General features: G+C 37.5%; 4 protein-coding genes across 5 annotated transcripts; 3 read left to right on the top strand and 1 right to left on the bottom strand.

Moving 5' to 3' along the window:
• Positions 1-11976: 11976 nt before the first annotated feature.
• On the top strand, positions 11977-13176 carry LOC112167158 (zinc transporter 11). The gene is made up of 3 exons (XM_024304129.2): positions 11977-12079; positions 12163-12182; positions 12590-13176. Exons 1-3 carry the CDS (start codon positions 11977-11979, stop codon positions 13091-13093), a joined length of 627 nt encoding a protein of 208 aa, XP_024159897.2. The 3' UTR covers positions 13094-13176.
• Positions 13177-13385: 209 nt separating this feature from the next.
• Positions 13386-16729, bottom strand: LOC112168421. The gene is made up of 6 exons (XM_024305546.2): positions 16314-16729; positions 15518-15860; positions 14462-14546; positions 14200-14286; positions 13842-14084; positions 13386-13744 (listed from the first exon to the last, which is right to left on the bottom strand). The coding sequence occupies exons 1-6, from the start codon at positions 16472-16474 to the stop codon at positions 13668-13670; spliced, it is 996 nt and encodes a 331-aa protein (XP_024161314.1). The 5' UTR covers positions 16475-16729; the 3' UTR covers positions 13386-13667.
• A 1372-nt stretch (positions 16730-18101) lies between these two features.
• On the top strand, positions 18102-19438 carry LOC112202025 (protein ALP1-like). Its single transcript, XM_024342930.2, has 3 exons — positions 18102-18341; positions 18652-18877; positions 18963-19438. The coding sequence occupies exons 1-3, from the start codon at positions 18102-18104 to the stop codon at positions 19436-19438; spliced, it is 942 nt and encodes a 313-aa protein (XP_024198698.2).
• A 1395-nt stretch (positions 19439-20833) lies between these two features.
• LOC112167217 lies at positions 20834-22831 on the top strand. 2 transcript variants are annotated; one of them, XM_040507013.1, is made up of 4 exons: positions 20834-21500; positions 21583-21821; positions 21904-22393; positions 22648-22831. In XM_040507013.1, exons 2-4 carry the CDS (start codon positions 21771-21773, stop codon positions 22674-22676), a joined length of 570 nt encoding a protein of 189 aa, XP_040362947.1. In that variant the 5' UTR covers positions 20834-21500; positions 21583-21770; the 3' UTR covers positions 22677-22831. The 2 variants fall into 2 exon arrangements, with proteins under 2 accessions (XP_040362947.1, XP_024159963.2); XM_024304195.2 differs by having other exon boundaries at positions 20834-21821.
• The last annotated feature ends 164 nt before the right edge of the window (positions 22832-22995 follow it).

Raw genomic sequence — 22995 nt, forward strand, 5'->3', positions numbered from 1 at the left:
CCCAATTTGGTTTGAGGTTTTAGTAACGGATGACCCAAAAATCAACAAGTTGGACCATGCGACCATATGTTCGGTTTAATCTAGCTTCAAAAGGGTGGTTACTCATGTCGGCCGAAATGAAAATTAATGTTCGGCCAAGTTTAGGCAATAATGTCGAATGAAGAGTCCTCACAAGGAAAGAGTTCAAGTCCATCTGTGATTTTAATTGTGAAGATTTCAGATATCAGCCAAGTCAGAGTTTTACGAAAGAATAAACCCTAAAAGGAAGGGGAATCCTACTTAAATTCCACATCTTGGAGAACAAGTTAGCTAGTTTGATTTGTATATATAGCACCATGTAACTCATTGTAAAAGGTCCTGCACCACACAAACGAATCAATATACAACTTTTACTCACAAAATTTTCTATTGCTATCTCAGAGGTACTTTGCCTTCTATTCAACTTTTATAACTTGTTTTCATTTCTAGTTTTCTATTTCAATTCAGTACTTTACATTCAAGCACCTTACTTTCTTGTTTCATTTATTTATATGCACTTTACTTTTCGCACTTAGGAGTAGTTCATAACGTAGAATGATTGTCCATTGATCTCTTTCAGCCAATCCAGATTGGATCGATGCGATTTGTTGTTCACACACACATTATCTCACAACGTTATTACAACCGAATCCATTTCACCTTCACCCGGTAGACCTCTTGCTTGTCACCCGAACCTTTGAGTTTACCCAAGAAGTGAACGTGATAGAAGATCCCGGTCAGGATTGACGCCTAACCAAAGTCCTTGCACCAGAGGCATCAGAACCTAAAGGCCGAGAGGGTTCCTTCCTCGACCTACAATCATTTGAAAGAAGTCAGATCACGCACCATTCAAATCAGAAACCTCGCTTGGCCATTCGGCCGCGAGTTGGCACCCCCGCGCAATTTGGGAAGGACGATTCAACCACAAGTCCCTCGGCTCTCATTTCGGCCGAGACGATATTGAGGCAAACAAGTCCATACACTCAGCAAGTACCGGATCCCAGGTATGCCCATATAGAATTGAAAGGATAATTCGGCACTGGCGAAAGGGACATGGACTAGATGACTAGCAAAATAGGGCTAGGGCGATTGATTTTGGGTGGGGGTTAGTTCATATAGTTGAGTATTCTGAGTGATCACCCTCGTGGTAAAATACATGGTATGAGACATGTACGCTCAGTTTATTCTGCTATGTGAATTAACAAGAATAGAACATGCATTCATGCATACCATATGATGCTTGTGTGGTTATCGTTTGTTAGAAGAGGAATAGCTCCCTAATGAGCCACAGATTGAGCTCACCCCTTAACAGTCGTGTAGGTTATTAAACACAAGAACTATGAAGATTAGTGATCAAAAGAAATTAGAGTTAGTCTGAGTTTTGCATATGTAAGATCATTATTTCAGAAGTGAGTATTCTTAGTGATCTTGAGTTGGATTTATCCTTATATCGAAATGAGAAGTCAATTTTATTAACAAAGTGTCGATTTTATTTTCTATTTTTTTATTTTTATTTTTACTCACACCTCGGATTTCGGGAAAATATTATTTAAAAAATTGACCCAGGTTTGGGGTGTGACAATTACATACCCTTATAAACTGGCCATGTCACTGACATATCTTGACAGTAGTTGATAGTGACATGCCATTGAAGTCACAGGACAGTTAAGTCACTAGCCATGTCACAGCCAATAAACATGTTACTGACTATGTCACTAGCTATGTTACTGGCCATGTCACTGACATAACAAGAAATAGATCATGGCAAAAAATAAAGAAACAAGAAAAATCAAAAACTGGAAATAATGAAAGGGATTCTACCTTGATTTGCGTCCTTTGCCGATGCAGCAAGAATCTACCATTTGTACTTGCTGGTGACATATGTAGCATCAATGAAAAGAATAGGTCTACAAAACTGAAAACCCTTCATCCATCCACTGTAGCTCACAAACATCCGCTGAAACTTGTGTCTTTCTGAATGACACTTGATCAGTATCCTAGAATCGTTGTTTAACTTCATAATGGACTCACTGAACCAAAGTAGACGACCGTCACAATCAGCTCCATCACCAAGTACATTTTTGCCAACTCCTTACATACCAAACCGTCCGATAAGCAACATCCAAACCATAATCACTCTTGATCTCATGGGATATATCAATGGCCCTTTGTTTGGATTGCCACAAATCTTATCAAGAATAATAGACTTGACAACCTTACACCGCATCATCTTACTTTTCTGCAAAATAATCACACCATGGCATTTGTGAACATTAACCAGACTTTTAATGTAAAAGAAACCATTATGCCTACATAAATGAGCCTTCACACACCAATCACAGCCTTGAGACAGTTTCTTAGAGCACTAAGCAATAACACGAATCTTATCGTTTCTCACAAACTCATAGGTAAATCTGATCTCTATAGCATACTTCCGTAACTTATCCCTAAACTCAACAACCCTACCCTCAAACTTTTAACCCTAGGAATAAATATAAATATCTCAACATTTGGTCAGGTAACTCTTCGATTCCTCTAGCCTATAACACCCCAAATAGTCTTTTCGTTAAGCATGGTACTAGAGTCCTCACACTGTGTTGCTCACCACACTTTCAATACCTTGAGGGCTAATCAAAGGCAAATAAGTCACAAATAACACTTCAAGAAAATCAGAATTGAAACGAGCCAAAGACATAAACATCATTTTCATATCAAATCACTCTCTAGAAAGCATAAAATGGAGTCCAGAGGGATAATGTACCTCAGAACTTGGCTTGAATCAAATCCGAAAAACAATAGCATATGGAATTGCATAGGTCGAGAAATGACCAATTCCTCAACAATGGTGAAGGAGTTGTGTCCTAAAACAATCATTTTGATGAAATTATTATTAACGGCAAGTTTATTGTTCATTGCATATATTTAATATTTGACTGAACAAGGTCCAAGGAATATGAGTTAAAGAGAAAGTAACCTAGCTTTTGCGTTTTTTTTTTTTTAGCCTACTTATAAGGTCTTAGACCTAGGTGGGTTAGGGCTAGTTTGAGATTGCTGTGAGTTAAAAAAAAAAAACTGTTGCTGCTGTGTTGTGAGAATAATCAGCTGTGAATTAAAACAGTTTCGTGTTTGGTAAATAATATTTTTTAAAGTGCTGTAAGTACATAAAACAACTGCAGAGCGTGTTTTGATCCACAACAACTTCTAAAAGCAACCTCTGGGCTGCTTCTAAAATTTGCTGCTAGTGACTTATAACTTTTAATTAAAGTTGCTTTTTATTTATTTACCAAACACAATAAAATCTAAAATTTTGAACAAAAGCTGATTTTTTTTAAAGCGAAGTAACCCCAAACGGGGCTTGAGACTCGTTGGTAGGGTAATTTTTCTTGGTTCAATTCATTTAACTTCCTCGTTTTACGGCGTAATGTCAATTGTTAACGTGACACAATCATCAATGACATTCGTGGGCAGAAACATTAATTGGTTCAACATTTGACTAGTTAAATATTTATCAATTGATAACAGGCTCAACAAAACACCCATTTTCGATATATATATATATATATATATATATATATATGGCTTGACTAAATGAGATGCTAATGTTTGTTTTTAATTTTTTGATTTCTTTAAGTGATCAAGCTTTGTCGTGACTTCGTGATGAAAAGTCTTGATTCATGCGTATAAACTAATAGTGATTCCATATATATTACCATTTAGTATGTTGAACCACGTTGTCATGTAGAGTCATTGCAATAACATTCCAGAAATACCAATTGCAAAATAATCGTAAGCACTTCATACATATATATTAGAGCTAATGTGTTCTCCCTTCTGATAGCATTCTATAAAAGAATAAGCTTTGGTCAGCTCCTGATCGATGAGCTCTAAGCTCGTATCGATCATCAGCAACTTCTTGTCTCTCTCATGTCTCATAAATTAATCTCCTCTGAACTGTTTGAAGTATCGTCTGATGTTCTTCAAGTATAACTGGAACAGAAAAGATAACATTCGATCAACACTGTTAGTCTCTCTTACTTTGCATAAGTCGACGATATGATCTATATCCGTACGTAATGAGCTACCAATTAAGTATATATATCAAGGCTTTCACCCAATCTGCCTTGAATATGTAAGGACTATACACGAGTCGGCTTTACTAGCCGGAATGTTTGTGCTATTTAACTTGGTGAGTGAATGTGAAAGTGTGAGTGGCTATAGATAAATTTATGGGATGCAAAATTGCAAATATTCACAAGTCACAGTAAAAACGAAATCAAAGTATAAGGTGTTATCCTAATGCCTTGATTCAATACTGGTACAGATGAAGAAATGCATGAACCCTAAAAACTTGTTTATAGGATCCAGACGCCCATGTGAAAGTTTTTATGATTCTCTTACTATGATTTCTGAAAAAGTAAGTGCAGGAAAGTAGATGCAAAAAAATTAAATGCAAGTAGAGTAACGAGCAATAGAAATATAGAACAAGAAGATAAATTGCAAGAATGTAAAGTGCATGAAAACAGAAACAATACCAGTAAGAAAAATAATTCACGAGAGATAATGTAGATTGATAGTGTGTAGAACTGCGATAGAGAATTTGGGAATGTTGAATTTGTATTGAGTTGTTGTGCTGTTGGTCGTAGACCCCTAACAAATTTGTCTATGCATGGCCCTTTTTATAGTACAAAGGGTTAGGATACTGAATCAAATACAATCTTAGTATTAAATGTTGAGACCGTATTGATTACAAATTAAAATTTAAAGATATAGTTCCTTTGTTGTGTAGAAACTAATGATTGAATATTAAGACTTTTCGATGCACATTTGGGTAATGGCCACACTTGGTGCTGTAATTTCTCTAAAAGTTTGATTTGATATTTAGTGGCTTTTATTTGCTCATAATGTCCAGCCAAACTATCCATCAGCGACCTCAACTAACCAAACCTAGCCCTGGCTAGGGCTTGTTCAGCCATGGTTGGCCTTAATTAAAGTTAGTCTCTGCTAAGACTAGCCGGGCCTCAGCTACGATGAGGTGAACGGAACTCCAACTATGGTGAGCTAGACCTCGACTAAGGTGAGCCAGACCTCAATGACGGTGAGGTGAACGGGACCTCGGCTAAGGTGACCCAGATGTCAGCTACAATGAGGTGAGTCAGACCTCGACTATGGTGAGTCGGGCCTCAGCTAAGGCCGGACCTCGGCTATGGTGAACCAGGCCTTGATTAAGGTTAGTCGGACCTTAGCTAAACATTTGTCTTGTCACGGCCTCCCATGACCCAGGCCTACCTCAAATGGGTCTCGGCTTAATGTCACATGGGCCTTGCCAAATTTAGGTTCAAACAATAGGATATGAACTTTTGCAGCATCGGGTTTGTACAAGAATGAATTTATTCCTTCGAATACTTATTATTGTCACCTACAAGTTATTGATAATGTTTCGAGCCATCATTATATACATAAGAGAGATTCTTACGTAGGGCAAATGTACCATGTGGCTGGTAGGGCAATCCAATCAGTGAACATGCAAGGGGGTATTTTAGATATTTCATTTTAATAAGTAAGGATAGTTTCGGAACACACTTAAAATTTTCTGGATTTTGATTAGGTTGCCCTACTGCCACGTGGTACGTTTGCCGTACGTAAGAATCTCTCCATAATTATGGGAAAAATCTAATCACATGACCTAATTAAGGTTAGCCTAATAATGATTCATGTCATTAGAAATAAAATGTAATTAACCAATTTTATTAATTATTATAGGAAATTTAATTACCATTTTAACCTTTACAAAACTAATTTGGGAGTTTGCCAAAAGATTCCGAAAATGGAATGGGATTCTCTCGCTAAGATGCTCCGGTCTCCTCCCCTACAGACTACAGTATCATCACCGCAGTAGAGTTTAACCACCAAGTTCGGGATGGATTGGTGTGGTTCCTCTACGTCTTCGCTCAACGGAAGAGCCTTACTATTATATTAGTAAAGTAGGCATAACTTGTATCCATGCGCTTCATATTCGCCTGGAGTTCGCTCCCAGAAATATAGCCATCCCTACCCCCTCACGCCAATCCGACGAGCCTCTTATCCATTCTCATTCGATCATGGCGGGGATGCAAAACTCATAGTGATCATTTATCAAAGAATGACTCTGGTTATCAAATGATTGAATAACCGGGAGCAATTTACTTACGATACTTAGTTGACCTGACAAGCGGTTTCAAGGTGCACGATATTTAATTACCATGGAAGTTGCAATGGCGATATGCTTCCACGATATTTTGACACATCTCTAAATACAATTATATTTATACCCTTCTAACCCTAAATGCCCAATCGTATTTTACTATTTAATGTTGTCTCGCTGCCTCATTCTTCTACCTGCCGTGATCTTCCAGTTCTAATCATGTTAGTTTTCACCTTTTGAACTTGTCCATTTTCTTTTCGTTCCTTGATTTGTCAATCTCTATCGATCGGATGCAGGAAGCTTTTAATCTCCAGCCATAAAAAAAAAATAATAATAATAATAATAATAATAATTTTGGCCATTTACCCCATTTTTAGATTTTTTTTTTCCACTTACCCTATTAAGTTTTTTTTATTCCCTCTTACCCAAAACACTCTAAGGAGGTGTTCCCTAATACTCCATTAAGATTTTTTTTTTGTTTTTTAATTTTTTTTAATACCATTTTACCCTCTCACCCCTTTGTTACTTAGAGAGAGAGGAAAAAAAATAGAAGAGAGAGAAACCATAGAAGACTTCACCGGAGCCCTGTCACCGGCCGCTGGAGTCCGGCCAACTTTCGCCGGATTCCCGTCACAGGATGCCGCCCACCAGAATTTGCGGAAAATCTCACCGGAAAGGTTTTTTTGACCCCAATAGACATCTATTGCCCCCTAATAGAGGGGCAATAGAGGTCTATTGCCCCAATAGTCTATTGCCTCCCAATAGACGTCCATTGTCCCCGAATAGATGACTATCAGCCATGTATTGCCCCCCAATAGACATCTATTGCTCCCCAATAGGACTTTCAGTCACCAGAATAGGAATTAATCTCCCTAAATTTAGACAAATAAAACTTTGACTACAGAAAAAAAAAAAAAAAAAAAAAAAAAAAAAAAAATACTAGGAGATTACATCAATTCAAAACATATATTGCCCCCAATAGCCATCTATTACACCCCAATAGATATCTATTGGGAGACAATAAAACATTTTTTTCTTTCCTTCTAGGCCTTCTATTCTGCGACCGAAGTAGAACCATTTACCAAAAAAAAAAAATCTCATTCACCAATAGAGAAGCAGTGGCAAATGAAATTACCCATTACTAATGAACTCTCAAGAATTCAACCAATTACCAATGAAAAAGTAGAAGCAGAAAGAGCTTAACCAAACCAAAGCAAGCAAGAACCAACCCAGAAAGCCAAAATCTCAATTTCACATCCACAACCAAATTCCAAATCACCATCCCAAAAAAATCCCCACCTGTGTAACAAACCACCTAAACTGATAAGAAGCCACAACGGCAAACCCCACGAGCACTATGGCTGACGTTGCCGAGATCTATCATCCCCATCCGTTGTTTTATCAATCGAACTCTCGTTGCTCCTCTCATTCAGCAACCAAATCACCTTAGGCATCAATTCCACCACCAAAACATCACCATATTTCTCGCTGTAATCGGAATGAGCATCTGAGATTCCAGAAACGGCCGGTTAGCGTCGGCGGCGAGGTGAGCTTCGCTGATGTTAGATTAAGGTTTCGAGGAAGGAGAGGCTCCAGTAAGGCTTTCATGAAGATGTTGCTGCTCTATGACGACGGGCACCTGCAATTGTCCCTTCGAAACTCCAGTCTCCGACATGCTGCTGCGTCGCCGGAGCTTCAGGTCTCTAAACGACTCGCTCCGGCGAGGATAGGAATTTGAGGAACCGGACGTGGTGTTTGCAGAGAGATAGAAGAGAGAGAGCGATCTGAAATGGGGGGGGGGGCGCCGGATAGGAATTTGAGGAACCGGACGTGGTGTTTGCAGAGAGATAGAAGAGAGAGAGCGATCTGAAATCGGGGGGGGGGGGGGGGGGGAGGAGATATATATATATATATATATATATATATATGAAATTGGAGAGAGATGAGAGAGAGGAGAGAGCGCGATCTGAAAGAGGAGAGAGATGAGGGAATAAACAATTTGGTTAAGGGTAAAATTGTTATTTTGCTTGAAATTGGGTAAGTGAGAATAAAAATTTATTGTTGGGGTAAGTAAGACACTTTTAACTGACTTTGGTGCTTTGTGTCAAGAACCCTAGATTAGGTGTTTATTTCACTCTTAACTTATATTTATTTGCATTTCGAAGTGTTACAACTCAAATTTATTTATATTATTGTTTGAATTTAGAATTTTTTTTTCTTAACATCAAGCTTTAGGCTTGGTTTGGTCGGAATTAGCAAATTAGCAAGATCTGGCCAAATATAGGCTTATTAGTCAGATCTTGAGGCTTATGTTGGCTGAAATTAGGCCGGATCTACTTTGGCTTTGGCCAGAAGTGTCGTCAGCTCAATTAGTCAAAAAAAGTAAATGTTGGAGGAGGTTTTGAACATAATGAAACCAAAATTTTCAATTCAGTCGCAGCAAAGAAACCGAATCAATTTTTTTCAAAAAAAGAAGAAAGAAACCGAATCAATAGGAAATAGTTCACCCCCTCCTAATGGATTTGAGATGATAGAGTTATCTATTAGACTTAGGATCTATAAACTTTATGAGCGACTCATATGACTCAACAAAAATATTCAAGAGTGTGAAAATCATAGAATCGATGAAAAGTTGAATTATAGAAAATATTCCCTATGTATGTTCCCTATTCTAGTATCTTTCAGTTCTTACAATTTTTAAGCATAGAGGAAATGCTTTTTTGGTTTCTTAATCATAAAATGTTTGGTTTCACTTTGCTAATTGTCACTTTACAGGGATGCAACGACCAGAGGCTTTTCAAACAGCTTATTATCTGTTCGATGCTAGTGCTGACGGTCAAATTGAAAGGCTATGATGATGGAGATGATGTGCTGCTTCAAGGGTTGTTTTACAGTTGTAAACATAGTGTGTGTAATGTGGAGTTTTAGTCTTCTGAGCATGGATACTAAAATTTTTATACCTTTCAGATATGGGAACCTGGGATGCATTAGCATAATGTGTTGAAAAAATGGTTCCTGTATGGCGCAGAAATGAAAGAAGCGGTTGAATATTACTGCTCCTTGGTGAGGGTATGCACATGAAGCCGTTGAATATTACTGCTCCTCGGTGAGGGTATGCACATTTCATTGTCTTATCTAAGTTTTGCTTCGTTTTCATGGAAATATTAATGTTGCAATTAATTGTTTGCTTTATTTGCAGGACAAAAAGGCGTAGGACTCGAACACTTCCTTCGAGTTCTGGAAGTAAGGAAGAAGACATACTTGAATTAGGAGTCTAGAAGCAAGGGAAGAAGACATACTCAAAAGTGCAGAAGACTAATGTATTCAAGAGATTGTCTGCTTCCATTTTACATGTTTGATTAATACAAAGATTCTTAAATGCATAAGAAAGTAGGTTTAGATATACAGCTGCAAGTATTTGACACAGTTGCTCGAAAACTTAGAATAGTTGTATAGTGATTCACATCGAGTATTGTTCACCGTATCTCTTGTGTTTGATCTGGTGTAATTGTCTGTAGTCCATCAATAGTAAAAGGCAACTCTGACTTCATTTTCAGCATCCTCTCTCTTCTGATAATTTTGATTTCATAGCAGTTTAGTTCTTTAGCAACAATGGAAATTAGATTCAGCAACCATTGGATTTCATAAAAAACAAGAGTATATATGGTTCAAGGAAAGGATAACATGTGGAGCCAAATACCGTAAGACTCAGTAAAGATAGCAATCACTTGAGACTTGTTTGAAAGAGGATACAACCATGCAAACTCTACTGTTAGGTCTATAGTCACCAACACAAATGGCATAGTATCTGTATCCTTCGAAGGAGGCCTGGGCAGGGGTACATTACTATGAACTTTTGCAAATGGATGCTGTGCTATATTATCACACTATCAGAGAAACAAGCAGGACATGTATTCTAGCGCTCCCCAAGTACCAGTGGTTATCTTGGGATTCTTGGCATCTGTTTCAACTGGTGTAGCATCGAGCAGCGGTGATAATCTCACCAGTTATATGGTGAGTAGTTGAGTTGCACCCTTATCTCGAATCCAACAATCGGCTGATCACAGCCAAGCCATTGCTGTTGTTGTGAACATTGACAAAGACTCAGTAATGTGCAATGGATTACAAGACATAACTAACTGAACTTTCTCTGGTTCTAGTAGTTACATTGACGATAGATAACACATACAAATCAGAAATAATAGAAGATGCAGAAGTTTGGTGCATTTGCAGCATGCAATAGTAAGTTTCAAGTCTGAGGAAATGAAAAGTTTGGTATATTTTTTTTATCTGAGTAATTATTTATGATGTTTCCTGTCAATTTGTTTGGTGCCGCCTGGAGACTTTACAAAATAAAATCCAGGGATTCCAGAAGTTTGCTAAAACCAATATAAAGGCATAAAATGGCTATTTAGATGCGCACCAAAGCTTTGGCAGGTTATGCATGGCCTAATCAATCAGCTTAACAGCAGTGACTCAAAGTCCTCAAATACTAATGGAAAATTTACGGATGTACTAAATTGTCTGTTAGACTATGAGACTATCTTATGGTTTTGTTAAATATGAAGTACCAAAGTATTGCAATTGCTCGAGTTCAGGCACTGTTAGTAAGTGTCGGTTAGGTACGTATTTGCATCCAACTCATGTAAACTAGATATTGTCATATGATTGGATATATAACATTTGATATATATTGGTCATGTGTATAAGCAAGAAAGGAAGAAACAAATTGTTATCTGTGTTGAGTTACATAATAGTAGTGTCGACACAGTGTACAATGGAGGCCTAAAGCTCTGGGGAGGGAGGGGGAGAGTTGAATTTTGGGATAAATGCTCTACGAACTCCAAATCCTTATCATGCACAGCTCAGTTGGCAATGGGTGAACATGTCTTGGTCAACAACTAAAAAGATTCATTAACAAGTATCTTAGATACAAAAAATTTGTTCTATAGTAGAATCCAACTCCAGTAAACTATCTCCCCAGATAGGAATCTGATTATTGTTTTATTTGGAGACGTATGTCATTGTAATCTGAATCAGATTACTGTTTTATTCGGACATGTATGTCATTGTAACCAGAATCTGATTACTGTTTCTTAGATTTATACCAAGGTAGCTTTCACTTCTGAAATTTTATTTCATGGTGATAAATGGTGATGACTGCATTCGTTCTTTTAATAATAAAGATCTGCTTAAACAATTGGCTTACTCAATTGATCGAGCGTGCTGATACTTGGTCAGACCATGAATATTTTACAAAACCATGTGAAAATGAAAAGCAATTGATACCTTGTAATAAAATACCAGATTAGTGACCAAGCTGCAATTGTTTTTTTTTCCCCTTCTCCAATTAACGTAGAGTCCAAAATCACCAGCGTATAATAACATATTGAAACCCCCCAAACCTTTCCATGCAGTTCCAGAGAAAAATGGCTTGCTGTAATAATCTTATTTTCCTCTCTCTCTTCCTCTGCCTCACCTTCTCTTCCTTAGCCTACAGCAACAACAACGACAATGAAACCAAAAATGGAAATGGTGCTCACAACCTTCGGTCCAAGTCTCTAGTCCTGGTCAAGATATGGTGCTTGCTGTTGGTCTTTGTTGGGACTTTTGCAGCAGGAATGTCACCTTACTTCTTAAGGTGGAACGAGGCATTCTTGGTTCTAGGCACACAGTTTGCTGGTGGTGTGTTTTTGGGAACAGCACTCATGCACTTCCTGAGTGATTCAGACAGGACTTTTCAGGGCTTAACTGAAAAGGAGTACCCTTTTGCCTATATGCTGGCATGTATGGGGTTCTTGATCACTATGCTTGCTGATTGTGTTGTTTCTTATGTGTATGGTAAGCAGGAGGGTAGTACTACTGACCCAGAAGTTCTAGGTTAGTGATTATTCAGACTTGATTGAGGTTTTTAACTTTACGATTAGATATGGTGCTGATTTCACAAATTTCTTATTCTACAGGAAAGGAAGAGGCTCACAAGGTGAGATTGGATTCTTACTCTATTTTTATTACGAGGAAGATCCCCTAGGAACATTTAAACAATTTTGATGAGGGTTCTAGCCTATAAATTGATCAACTGTCATATTAGCTTCAAGAAATATATGCTTAAAAAACACTTGTGACAACAGAAATGACTATCCTTTGTTATTGATTCGCCAAGTCAATACTGGTTATTCACCGTCTTGATAAGCAACTTTGATCAGTCGCCTTCTACCTGCAAGTGATCTAGCCTAAGCACCATATCCCAAGATAAACTATAACAGTATAACGCAACCCATGAGCCTCATCTTGTAACACAGAAGCATATGCTTTAGAAATAGAGCCACTTCAATTTAATAGTACATAACCAACTTTAACAGTTTACTTGTATGTATGCTTTCACTGCAGGGCCATGATACTCACCACATTGCGGCGGTTGGTTCATTCAGGGACACAATTCTGTTGATCGTAGCCTTGTGCTTCCACTCTTTCTTTGAGGGGATTGCAATTGGGATTGCCAAGACAAAACTGGATGCTTGGAAAGCCTTGTGGACAGTGTGTGTGCACAAAATCATTGCAGCTATTGCCATGAGCATTGCCCTTCTACGCATGATTCCAAATCGGCCATTCATATCATGCATGGCATATGCTTTTGTATTTGCCATTTCCAGTCCAGTTGGTGTAGGAGTTGGGATCATAATAGACGCCAAAACCCAAGGTGCCACAGCAGATTGGATGTTTGCTATTTCTACGGCTTTGGCTTGTGGAGTGTTCATCTATGTGTCGATAAATCATTTGCTTTCGAAAGGTTACACAGCTCAAAATGCAGTCTCTGTTGATAAACCCCACTACAAGTTTTTGGCTGTTGTTTTTGGTGTTGGGATGATCTCTGTTGCCATGATCTGGGACTAAGTTCACATTCCCCCACCAGAATCAACTCTCTCTCTGTTCTTCATTGTAATTAGTTTTGTGCAATGATGTAGATCTATTGGAAAATGGCCTTTTATTATTAAGTCAGCGAATCCTTGACGATATGAATATCACATCAACAAATGTCACAAAAATGCAAACCAAACGGATAAATTTGTTGAACTTAAAACTCAGAGATCTTAAATTCCTCAACATCGTTGCAAGCATCATTTTATTAATACCAAGATTAAAAGATTAAAAGAATGCAGAAAACCTTTGATTCATAAATACCAAGTTCAACAAACCGACACCTTGCATTCTATCCACAGAAAAACCACAAATAATCAGTGCACGTCGATCCGGGGTGCATTCCTCCCACATGACACAAACATGATCATAAAGAAGCCCAATTTATTCAAAATTTCATCATAAACAAAAGCACTAACATGATTCAAGAAAAGGCAAAACTCCAATTAATTAAGAACACTATCACAAATTTAGAAATTTCCTATATTGTACAGCAGTCAAAATTGAAGCAAGTGCAAAGAATAAATGTCAGATAAACTATTCCCAGTGCCTAAAGTTCTATATGGAAAGATCTCTCAAGGCAATATGAGACAATAATAGGCCCTGCCACATCTCCCAGAACACAACCTGCAAAAAAGAAGCATGCACATTGCAGCAGGGTCATACACATGTAAGAAACATCAAAAGAAGCAACAAAAAAAGACCACTCAGGTAATGAGCTTACCAATCCACTGGCCAGTTGAAGGGCGAAAAAGAGTGGCACCAATACCCGCCCCAATTGAAGCAAAAATCAGTGATGCGCCACACCTGATAGTAGTGCCCCAAACCTTATTCCCAAGAAGTTTAAGCTTTTGTGGTGTATCGATTTCATCAACCTCTTCTTTAGAGTTTATCATTCCTTTAAAAGTTCGGTAGATATCAATGCCAACTGAGATGATCCAAGATGCTGCAACACCTAGAAAGTGTCCTGCACAATCAAGCATGCACAGCACAGTGAGATTGAATCTCAAGCAACCAACAACAATAAACCAACATTATCTTTAATTTAATATTTTCTCAGGATACGTGAATTAAAATTTCACCTCTCATAGTCGTTTTGCCAACACTGAAGAAGAAAACATAAGTTGGCATTCTTCTTCCAGCTTTCCTCATGGCAGACTTTGGGAGATCTGTACGAGTTAAAATGTGTCGCTTGTAAGATATTTGGAAAAAGAAAAACAGGGAGTCCATCTATAACTTATCTTTTTGATTACAAATAACTTAATCTCTATGATCCTTAGGAGTTTTATTGACTTATACTTCTCATATGAAACTATATTTGAATGGATTCTGGAAATAAATTACCTTTCAGAAGTTTCCATGCCATTCTCTGTGACACATAATAAACAGAAATTCTTTCTAGAATCCGTCTAGTGGTTGTGACAGTAGTCTGCAATAAAAAGCAAAACATAACTTGTCAAACTTGTTGGCAGTAGTTACCAGCTGACTTATATACTAGATAGGTAACATATCCAACTGAGAATCCTATCAATGTGTGCCCTCAAAATGCCAAACCCCAAATTAAGCAGTAAATGGCAGTTTAGATGCCAACCAGAACTTTGGCAGCTAATAAATACAGCTTGAATTGAAAAGATTTCACTCTAGCAGAGCCACAAATTGACTTTGGGCATGCCACTTTCCATTGGAGATGCTCTAGCTATTTACTTATCATTATGGTTCATTTGTGCGACTAAAATTCCAGATGTTTTTATTTTGTAACAGGCAGTAATTATCTGCCAAAAGCTAAATACAGAAGGGTAAAAACAATCAGAGGTCAGTATAGAGTGGCAAATCTTCTGGGTGCTAAGTCAACAACTAAAGGACATGCCCATCACTTTCCCAAGAAAAGAAAAATACACACACACACTATTGTTCGGTGATCAAATTTGTTCAGCAATAAATATGGCTTGTTTGGTGCCCATCTCATCTAAACCAGCAAAGTTATAAGCATCCACAAACAAGAGGAAAAAAGTGCTGAGTACCCAAGCACATAAAGTTCTTTCAATGTGTAATTCTTACACATCCATAGATTTCAAGTATTTGCTGTGGCTAATCACCATCCAAAGTTCAATCTTCAGACAAGCAGTGCATATGATCACACTGATTAGTCAAGATTCCTAAGAGATATGCGAACTCTTTTTTTAGTCATTGGCAGAGAAAACCTCAGGTCAAATTTGAGGACAACCAAGTGTAAATGGAGATAAAAACAGTTTTCCACTTCCCCCCAAAAGAAACAGTCCAGAGATGCCATGAAACATTGAAACTAACTAATTAAATGAAATAAAGGACATCATGTATGATGAAATTTGGTTAACCAAATCCAATATAGAGACAGAAATAACAGCAGGAAAAACAACTTACCTCACGAGCAATCTGCTTTAATGATTTTTTTAATGGAACAACATAATCTATACGTTGTTCTTCTTCAGTGTCCTGCAGGAAGTCATCATCGTCCTCTTCCAAGTTTGCACGAGGCTCCAGAAGAGGTAAAAAGTACAGTAAAAATGACCTCACAGTCGTCAAAGTTAGAGCTCTCAATTCGAAAGCTGAGAAGAGTGGCTTTAACTCGATTGTGTATTCCTTGGTACCGTAATTCACAGATTCATTCTGAAATATTTTTAAGGATGCACTTCGTAAATTAGAGATGTAATCTTCAGACAATGTTGCTCCAGCATCACAATAGGCAACTGGTCCCCTAAAATTACTGTTTCACAGTACTAAAAAGTTAGTCGGGGCCAAACAATAATCTTCAAGCTTCAAAAAAAAAAAAGACAGACAAAGTCATGCAATTTCAAGCGACAGAAAATACATGTCGTCCTGAAATTGTAAACTCATTATAGACATGCTGTTGATTCAAAGTTTATGCAATGAGTTCAGCAAAGAATAAAAGCAAGCTAAACAGTAGGGACATGAAACTCAATAAACCCAAAATAAACTTAGCATTGTATTACTGCCTATATCAGAAACAGCAATAGTCCTACATAATATACTTCTTCATGTTCAACCTAACAAAACCCAATAATCCATCGTACCCCACAAACAAATCAAACAAGCCTAGATTCCACAACTTTTCTGTAATGGGCAATCGAAAAAGTAGCAAATAGTCGCATCCAGCTGCTAATCTCAGCAGAGATAACCGGAAAGCAATAGAGTTTACCTGAACAAGGACTTGTAAACGTAAGGAGCTCCGGCGGCGACGGAAGCGGCGGCGGCGGAAGCAGCTGCTTTGGCCGAGAAGAACCCAGAAGCGTGAAGGCTTTGGGTTGTAAGACTTGGGTTTTTTCTCAGCAGATCTAAGACTATAGCTATTCCCGCCATTGTTACTAAACCACAAAACTAATCCAAACACCCACAAAAAACCCTCCGACCAAAAGGTCTTTGCTACTCCCGACTCCTTGTTTGGTCGAATATTTGTTAAGAATGAGATTTGAGAAATCGAAAAGATTGGATTTTATTGGCACCAAAAGAAAAAAGATTGGATTTTGGCAGAATATATGATAGGAGAAAGAAGATGAAGAGCCTCCTTTGGTGTTGTTCGTATTCCTACGCCCCAGCCAATCAGTGCAATATCAATGTGCTAATAGAGCTTGAAACACTCTTTATACAGATTTACTTTTACTTGGCCTTTTGGTATTTATTGACTTTTTCTTGAAATAAACTTTGTGAAGATACAGTAATAAACTAGGAAGGCTCCTAAATCCTAATTTAGGAAGTAAACTATTTTTGATATTTGTAGTCATCAAATTCTCAATTTTTTCCATCTCTGTGTCACCTTAGTGAGTATTAACCGAGCGCATTCGACGAATAGATATTTTAGTTTCCACGAAAAGTTACAAAAAAGTTCAGTAACTCCCCACCAAAAGTGTTAGTTTTGATGGCTAATCACTAAAATTTAGGACAACTAGGAAATCCTATTTCATATACCGAACGGTATAACACTATGAATTTTCTTGGTTGGCCGAGCTAACCCGAGTATGAGTAAAAAAAAAATTCGAGTTAGACACTTAGATTCAGGATTAGTAATCTCTAAGCTTTCTAAGGCACTACAAATCATTTAATCTTAATCCTAGTCGAGGGGAGATATGATATTAATTTTAGCTCATCTTTTATGAAAAGCTGAAGCAACATAGAAAGTAGTGGAAACTTAGTTTTTCTTTTTCTTTTCCAGTTCAAGGGTTTGTAAGATGTGTTGCGGTAGTGAAATGTTAAATAACTTATAATAGCTGGAGCTTGGAGTTTACTCTCTTGCCTAAGACTCGCTACTAACTTACATATTAAGAACATCGAGGAGGAATCTGTTTTCAATGCCCTCATTAAGCTCATTGTGGATGGTTGTGATAGATCTCATCCTTCGGAAAATATTTTCAATAGTTGTAATTAAAGATTAGTTATGTGTTCAAGGAGTGTAACATGACAGCAGATACAATGGCTAAGAGCAGCTTTTCTCACGAACCTTGGTTAATTATTTTTGATAACCCCCCCCCCCCCCCCCCGATACAAAAACAAAATTACAAAGAATGGTCGTAACCCAACCGTAGATCCTACTTTAATAAGTATCTCGCGTTGGGCGAAGAAGTCCGCAATCCCTGATAACAACCGCTCAAAAGAGATCAAAATGGAAGGCGGCGCTAGAGGACAGAGGCAACTGAGAATCCCAAACAAATGAGAGAGGGAAGGAAATGAGTGCCCTAGAGAAGCAATTTTTGTTACCATGAATAGTAACTTTCACATTTTAAGCTATAACTTCCACATACGAACTCCGATTTTTACGTACCACATATGCACGCGCTTGGTTTAACGTCCTCTACAACTTTCATGAAGGAAATTTTCTCAAATTAATAACTCATAAAAAGTCAATTTTTAACCACCCCCCTAAACGTTAAAATTATAACCGCGAACGGTAACCATAAAGAATTTCATGTAACTCAGTAAAAAGGTATATCAGATGTGGGGTGTAACAGTTGTATTGGTTATTGGATTCCTGATGTTGGTCATGGGTGCTCAAAGGCGACGTAGAAGGTTTATGAGAAAACAGCCTTCAAGAAGTGAAGTTGATGAAAAGAATTATAGAAGGATGCTTTGGATGAGAGTCTTAGAACATGAGTCTACTTGTTTTGAACAGTTACGCATGAAACCTGCTGCATTTGAGAAGTTTTGTGCACTCTTACGGGATAGAGGGGGATTGGTGGTTACAAGGAATGTCACAATCAAAGAAGTTGTGGCTTTATTTTTGCATATGCTAGGACATAATCTGAAAATAAGTACTATCAAAGCTATCTATGCCCGTTCAGGAGAAACTATAAGTAGGCAATTTCATCATGTTTTGCGATCAGTAGTCAAGCTTGGGAAGTTATACTTGAAGCAACATGAGTTAGTTCTCAATGAGACTCTGAGAAGTGGAGATGGTTTTAGGTATTATAATCTGATGATATATGTTTTACTGACAAAATCAGAGTTCAGAGTACAAGTTTAATGATATTTATTATGCATGTTAGGGCGCACTTGGAGCACTTGATGGGACATTTATTGATCTAACGGTTCCTATCGAAGATAAACCAAGATATCGAAATAGGAAGGGTGACATTAGTACAAATGTTTTAGGTGTTTGTGATGCTAATATGAAGTTCATCTATGTATCACCTGGTTGGGAAGGATCTGCAGCAGATTCTAGAGTTTTACGTGATGCTTTGACTAGGCGCAATGGGTTAAAAATCCAATCAAGTAGGCATTCAATCACTAATTTAGTCTTTTAGTTGTATTTTTGTCTAATGTATGATTTTATATAGTTAATACATTTTTGTTGTAGATAAATACTATCTTGTGGATGCTGGATACACAAATGGACCAGGGTTTCTAGCTCCTTATCGTGGAACTAGGTATCATCTTAATTTGTGGAGAGGAAACACCCCAAGGGATCACAAGGAGCTATTCAATCTTCGGCATTCATCGGCAAGAAATACAATTGAAAGAGCATTTGGATTATTGAAGAAGCGATGGGCAATACTACGCACAGCTAGTTTTTTTGATGTGAAAACACAAGTTAGGATTATTAATGCTTGCTGCATCATTCATAATTATCTTCGCGATGAAATGCCCAATGATCAACTATTGGATGATGTGGACCGAGACTTAGAAAATACACCTGAGGTGGAAGATGAAGATGTGGATGATGAGAACATTAGAGTAGTCAAAGTAACTCGAGAGTGGACAACATTTAGAGATGCTTTAGCTATGGAAATGTTTGCAAAATATCAAGCTATTAGAAGAGCTCAAGATTCTTGAAGTTTTATTATGTTTTGTGTGCAGAATATGAATCATACATTTGTAATGATTATACTATGATTTGTATTGAGTTTTATATTTAGTGAATGAGAATTACACTTAATTAGAATATATGATTTTGTTTTCATTTTTGTTCAGAATATCAATCAATTTTATGCAGCATAAGTTCCTGCCTTCCTACTTTGTTTCAATGTTTTATATGATTTCCTATATGTAGGTATGAAGAGTAAGGGCACGGAAAAATCTCAAAGTCTTGTACCTGTGTCCAATTTTAACTTAAAGGGCAAGGGCAAAGGAACAGGCACATCTAGGGCATATCTCTCTTGGAACAAAGAAATGGATGATGTACTTGCTAAAGTACTTTATGATCAAATGAACGCAGGTACAATTTATCACTTTCACTATACTGTAATTTATCTTTCTGGTCTGCTATGTTTGTTTCCTCTACCAAACCATCAGTTTTTGCTTTCAACTGTAAGTTATTAGAATTGGTCAATAATAGAACAATAAACAACCCATCAAGTTGTGATTCACATTATTAAACATGATTTACAGCCTTCCAAGACATGGAATGTCCAACCTTCATAGCAAAGTTAGCTAACCTTGCCCTCAACCTTCTTGTCTGAGATTACATATCAGACCAACTCTTGTCTCTTATCTTTAGACTTACTGTCCAACTTGAGTTTTGTATAGCTAGAGCACTTGGTTGCGTAGCTTTTCAAATACAATGATCAGGGATTTCTTTTAGTCAGGACCTGCTATGTTCTTATATATTTATAATAGAAGTTTTTTTATATATTTGGTTTCTTTGATAGTTGGAATTTTGGAATATTCCTTGTTTTCCTTTTAGTCAAGAAATGCATTAACTCTAACAAATTAACTCTAACAAATTGAGAGCTTAGCTCAGAGAGAGAGAAGACGTGAAAGAAAAGAAGTTCGTATCAATTGCTATTAGGGCTGGGCATTTAGCCCGAAAACCCGAAAATAGGCCCGGAACCGGCCCGGGACCGGCCCAAACGGTCCGGGCTTTAAAAATAATTTTATAATTTTTACAAGGCCCGGCCCGAAAGCAATATAAACGGTCCGGGCCCGGTCCTTAAAAGTCAAAAAAAAAAAAGCCCGAAGGCCCGAACCTATGTATAATTACTCATACTTTTATAGTTTTTTATTCTTCTCTCTTTTTCTTTCTGACTCTCTGTCAGTCTCTCGTCTTCTCTCTTTTCTCTTTTCTCTTTCTTCTTTCATTCTTTTAGTTTTTTATTCTTCTTCTCTCTTTCTTCTTTCATTCTTTTAGTTTTTTATTCTCTTTTCTCTTTCTTCTTTCTGGACTCTCTCTTCTTCTCTCTTTTCTCTTTCTTCTTTCTTCTTTCATTCTTCTCTCTTCTTCTTCTTTCTGGACTCTCTCTTCTTCTCTCTTTTCTCTTTCTTCTTTCTTCTTTCCTCTTTCTTTTCCCGTCCCTTCTTGTTCTTCCCTCCCCTCTTTTTTTCCCTTTTTTCCTTCTTTCTTCTTCTTCTCCCCAAACGCCTCCACTGTAGCTATGCTGATCGGAGGACGAATCTGAGTTGTGCAAGGTCTGGTAGTTTGATTGGATAACATAGTCTGAGGCTCTGAGCTTGATTTGATAACGAAGTTCGAGCCTGAGCAAGAGGATCGAAGTTTGAGCTTGATTCCATAAACCCAGACTCTCAATGGTGGAAGATGGTGGCTTTGGAGGGCGGAGGAATGGTTTGGAGCAAGTGTTCTCAGATCAAACAGATCTGTTTTTTTTTTTAGCTTTTGGGCCCGAAAAAACCGGAGGACCGGCCCTTTTTTTTTCGGTCCAGGCCTTTCCGGTCCCTAAAACTTAAAAACAAAATTTGAGCCCGACCCGAAAAATTAGGGCTCGGTCCCGGGCCTTGCAAATTACCTACCGGGCTCGGCCCGTGCCCAGGCCTAATTGCTATGAACTAATATGAGTTTGGTTGTGGCTTGTATTAACACAATTTATTATGGCTTGTATTCCTTCAGCGTATGTTCCTGCTTAAGAATGTGGAAATCTTATTGTTGATCAAATTGGAAATGGTATATTCCTTTAGATGCCTAGTGCATGTATGTCAATAAAAAACTGATGCAGGTTATAAAGAAAGTATTATCATAATTGCAGGACACAAGGCTGATGGAGACTGGAAACCTCAAGCTTATCAAGCAGTAGTAGATAAGTTGAATGCTACATGGCAACTTGGTCTCACAAAACTTAATGTCAAGAATAGACTCAAGGCTTGGAAGAGACATTATGCTATTATCACCGACATCAAAAGTCAAAGCGGGCTTGTTTGGGATGAAGAGAAAAAGATGGTTCCAATCACTGCAGAAAACCTGGAAATTTGGAATGCTTATGTTGAGGTATGATTCATTGTTAAGCATGATTAAATAACTTATTGTTGTATATGTTTCTTAAGCATGATTCATTGTTATATTTTTGTAGTCACATCCTAATGCTAAAGGATATCAAAACAAGTCAATAGAAAATTGGGATGATATCGCTATGCTATGTGGGAGGAATAGAGCTACTGGTGAAGGAGCAGAAGATGTTGGAGATGCTGAAGAAACTATGGAATTTGAAGCAGAAGAAGATGAAAGTGATGTGACTCCCAATTCACATGCCACACATGCAGCAACTTCGACTTGTGAATCACATCCTCCAAATAAGAAAAAGAAAAAGGATCCACTAGCACAAGCAATTGGTGATGTGGCCAACACCTTGAAAGAGTTTATGGCAGCTCAAGTCTCCCCACAACTCAAAGGAGAGGATGTACATGAAGTGGTTTCTAAAGTAGCAAACCTCAGCAAATTGCAAGTCTTCAAAGCTGTACGCATATTGATGAGTGGTAACCCCGAAGAATTTTCTCTACTGAAGTCTCTTAATGATGCTGAAAAGAGTGAGTGGATAAGAATGCTCATATGGCAATCTGAAGGTATACTTGTTCCCACTTTGTCTCATGTTTCAGCTGTTGAATATACTTTAGGTGGTTAGTTGAAAGTGAGTATGTGTTTCACTATGTTTAGTATGAGTTTGGTTATAAATCAATAATTCAAGGGAACACGTTCTCAATTTTATTTGCATTTGATGTGTGCACTGATGTACTCATGGTCCTATTCTTTTCTATTTAACGTTTTCTTTTGTAATTAAATGCTGATAAAAGCCCTTTTCTTTGTTGATTGTTTTCAGGGCAACCAAGAATTGAGGGTGGAGCATGACAATTTGGAGTTTCATGGGATGGAACTACGGAGATGAAAAAGTTATTATTATTATTATTATATTTTTTTGAGAATATAAGATGAAACACTTCGGATGTGTATAATTGAGGATATGAGACGGAATTATACTGATGAAACACATATTATTATTATTATTATTATTGTTTATTGTTATTGTTATTGTTATTAAGAATATGAGATAAAACGCTTTTGGAATTATGCAGCATGACAATTACCTTTCTAGAGATTAAATGCTAAAAAAAAATCTTCCTTCATTAGATTAGCATTTATATAAGTAGCTTTCTTCATTAGTTTTGAA

Source organism: Rosa chinensis, chromosome 5 (assembly GCF_002994745.2).
Source record: "Rosa chinensis cultivar Old Blush chromosome 5, RchiOBHm-V2, whole genome shotgun sequence".
NCBI classification, from domain to species: Eukaryota; Viridiplantae; Streptophyta; class Magnoliopsida; order Rosales; family Rosaceae; genus Rosa; species Rosa chinensis.

Coding starts and splice junctions, on each gene's coding strand:
- LOC112202025 (XM_024342930.2), top strand. CDS start 18,102: ATGTGGGGTGTAACAGTTGTATTGGTTATTGGATTCCTGATGTTGGTC. Junction 18,342..18,651: donor TACGGGATAGAGGGGGATTG/GTGGTTACAAGG, acceptor TATGCATGTTAG/GGCGCACTTGGAGCACTTGA. Junction 18,878..18,962: donor TGGGTTAAAAATCCAATCAA/GTAGGCATTCAA, acceptor TTTTTGTTGTAG/ATAAATACTATCTTGTGGAT.
- LOC112167217 (XM_024304195.2), top strand. CDS start 21,771: ATGGTTCCAATCACTGCAGAAAACCTGGAAATTTGGAATGCTTATGTT. Junction 21,822..21,903: donor TTTGGAATGCTTATGTTGAG/GTATGATTCATT, acceptor ATATTTTTGTAG/TCACATCCTAATGCTAAAGG. Junction 22,394..22,647: donor GCTCATATGGCAATCTGAAG/GTATACTTGTTC, acceptor GATTGTTTTCAG/GGCAACCAAGAATTGAGGGT.
- LOC112167158 (XM_024304129.2), top strand. CDS start 11,977: ATGCTGGCATGTATGGGGTTCTTGATCACTATGCTTGCTGATTGTGTT. Junction 12,080..12,162: donor TACTGACCCAGAAGTTCTAG/GTTAGTGATTAT, acceptor CTTATTCTACAG/GAAAGGAAGAGGCTCACAAG. Junction 12,183..12,589: donor GAAAGGAAGAGGCTCACAAG/GTGAGATTGGAT, acceptor CTTTCACTGCAG/GGCCATGATACTCACCACAT.
- LOC112168421 (XM_024305546.2), bottom strand. CDS start 16,474: ATGGCGGGAATAGCTATAGTCTTAGATCTGCTGAGAAAAAACCCAAGT. Junction 15,861..16,313: donor GTTTACAAGTCCTTGTTCAG/GTAAACTCTATT, acceptor ACTGTGAAACAG/TAATTTTAGGGGACCAGTTG. Junction 14,547..15,517: donor TAAAGCAGATTGCTCGTGAG/GTAAGTTGTTTT, acceptor TTTTTATTGCAG/ACTACTGTCACAACCACTAG.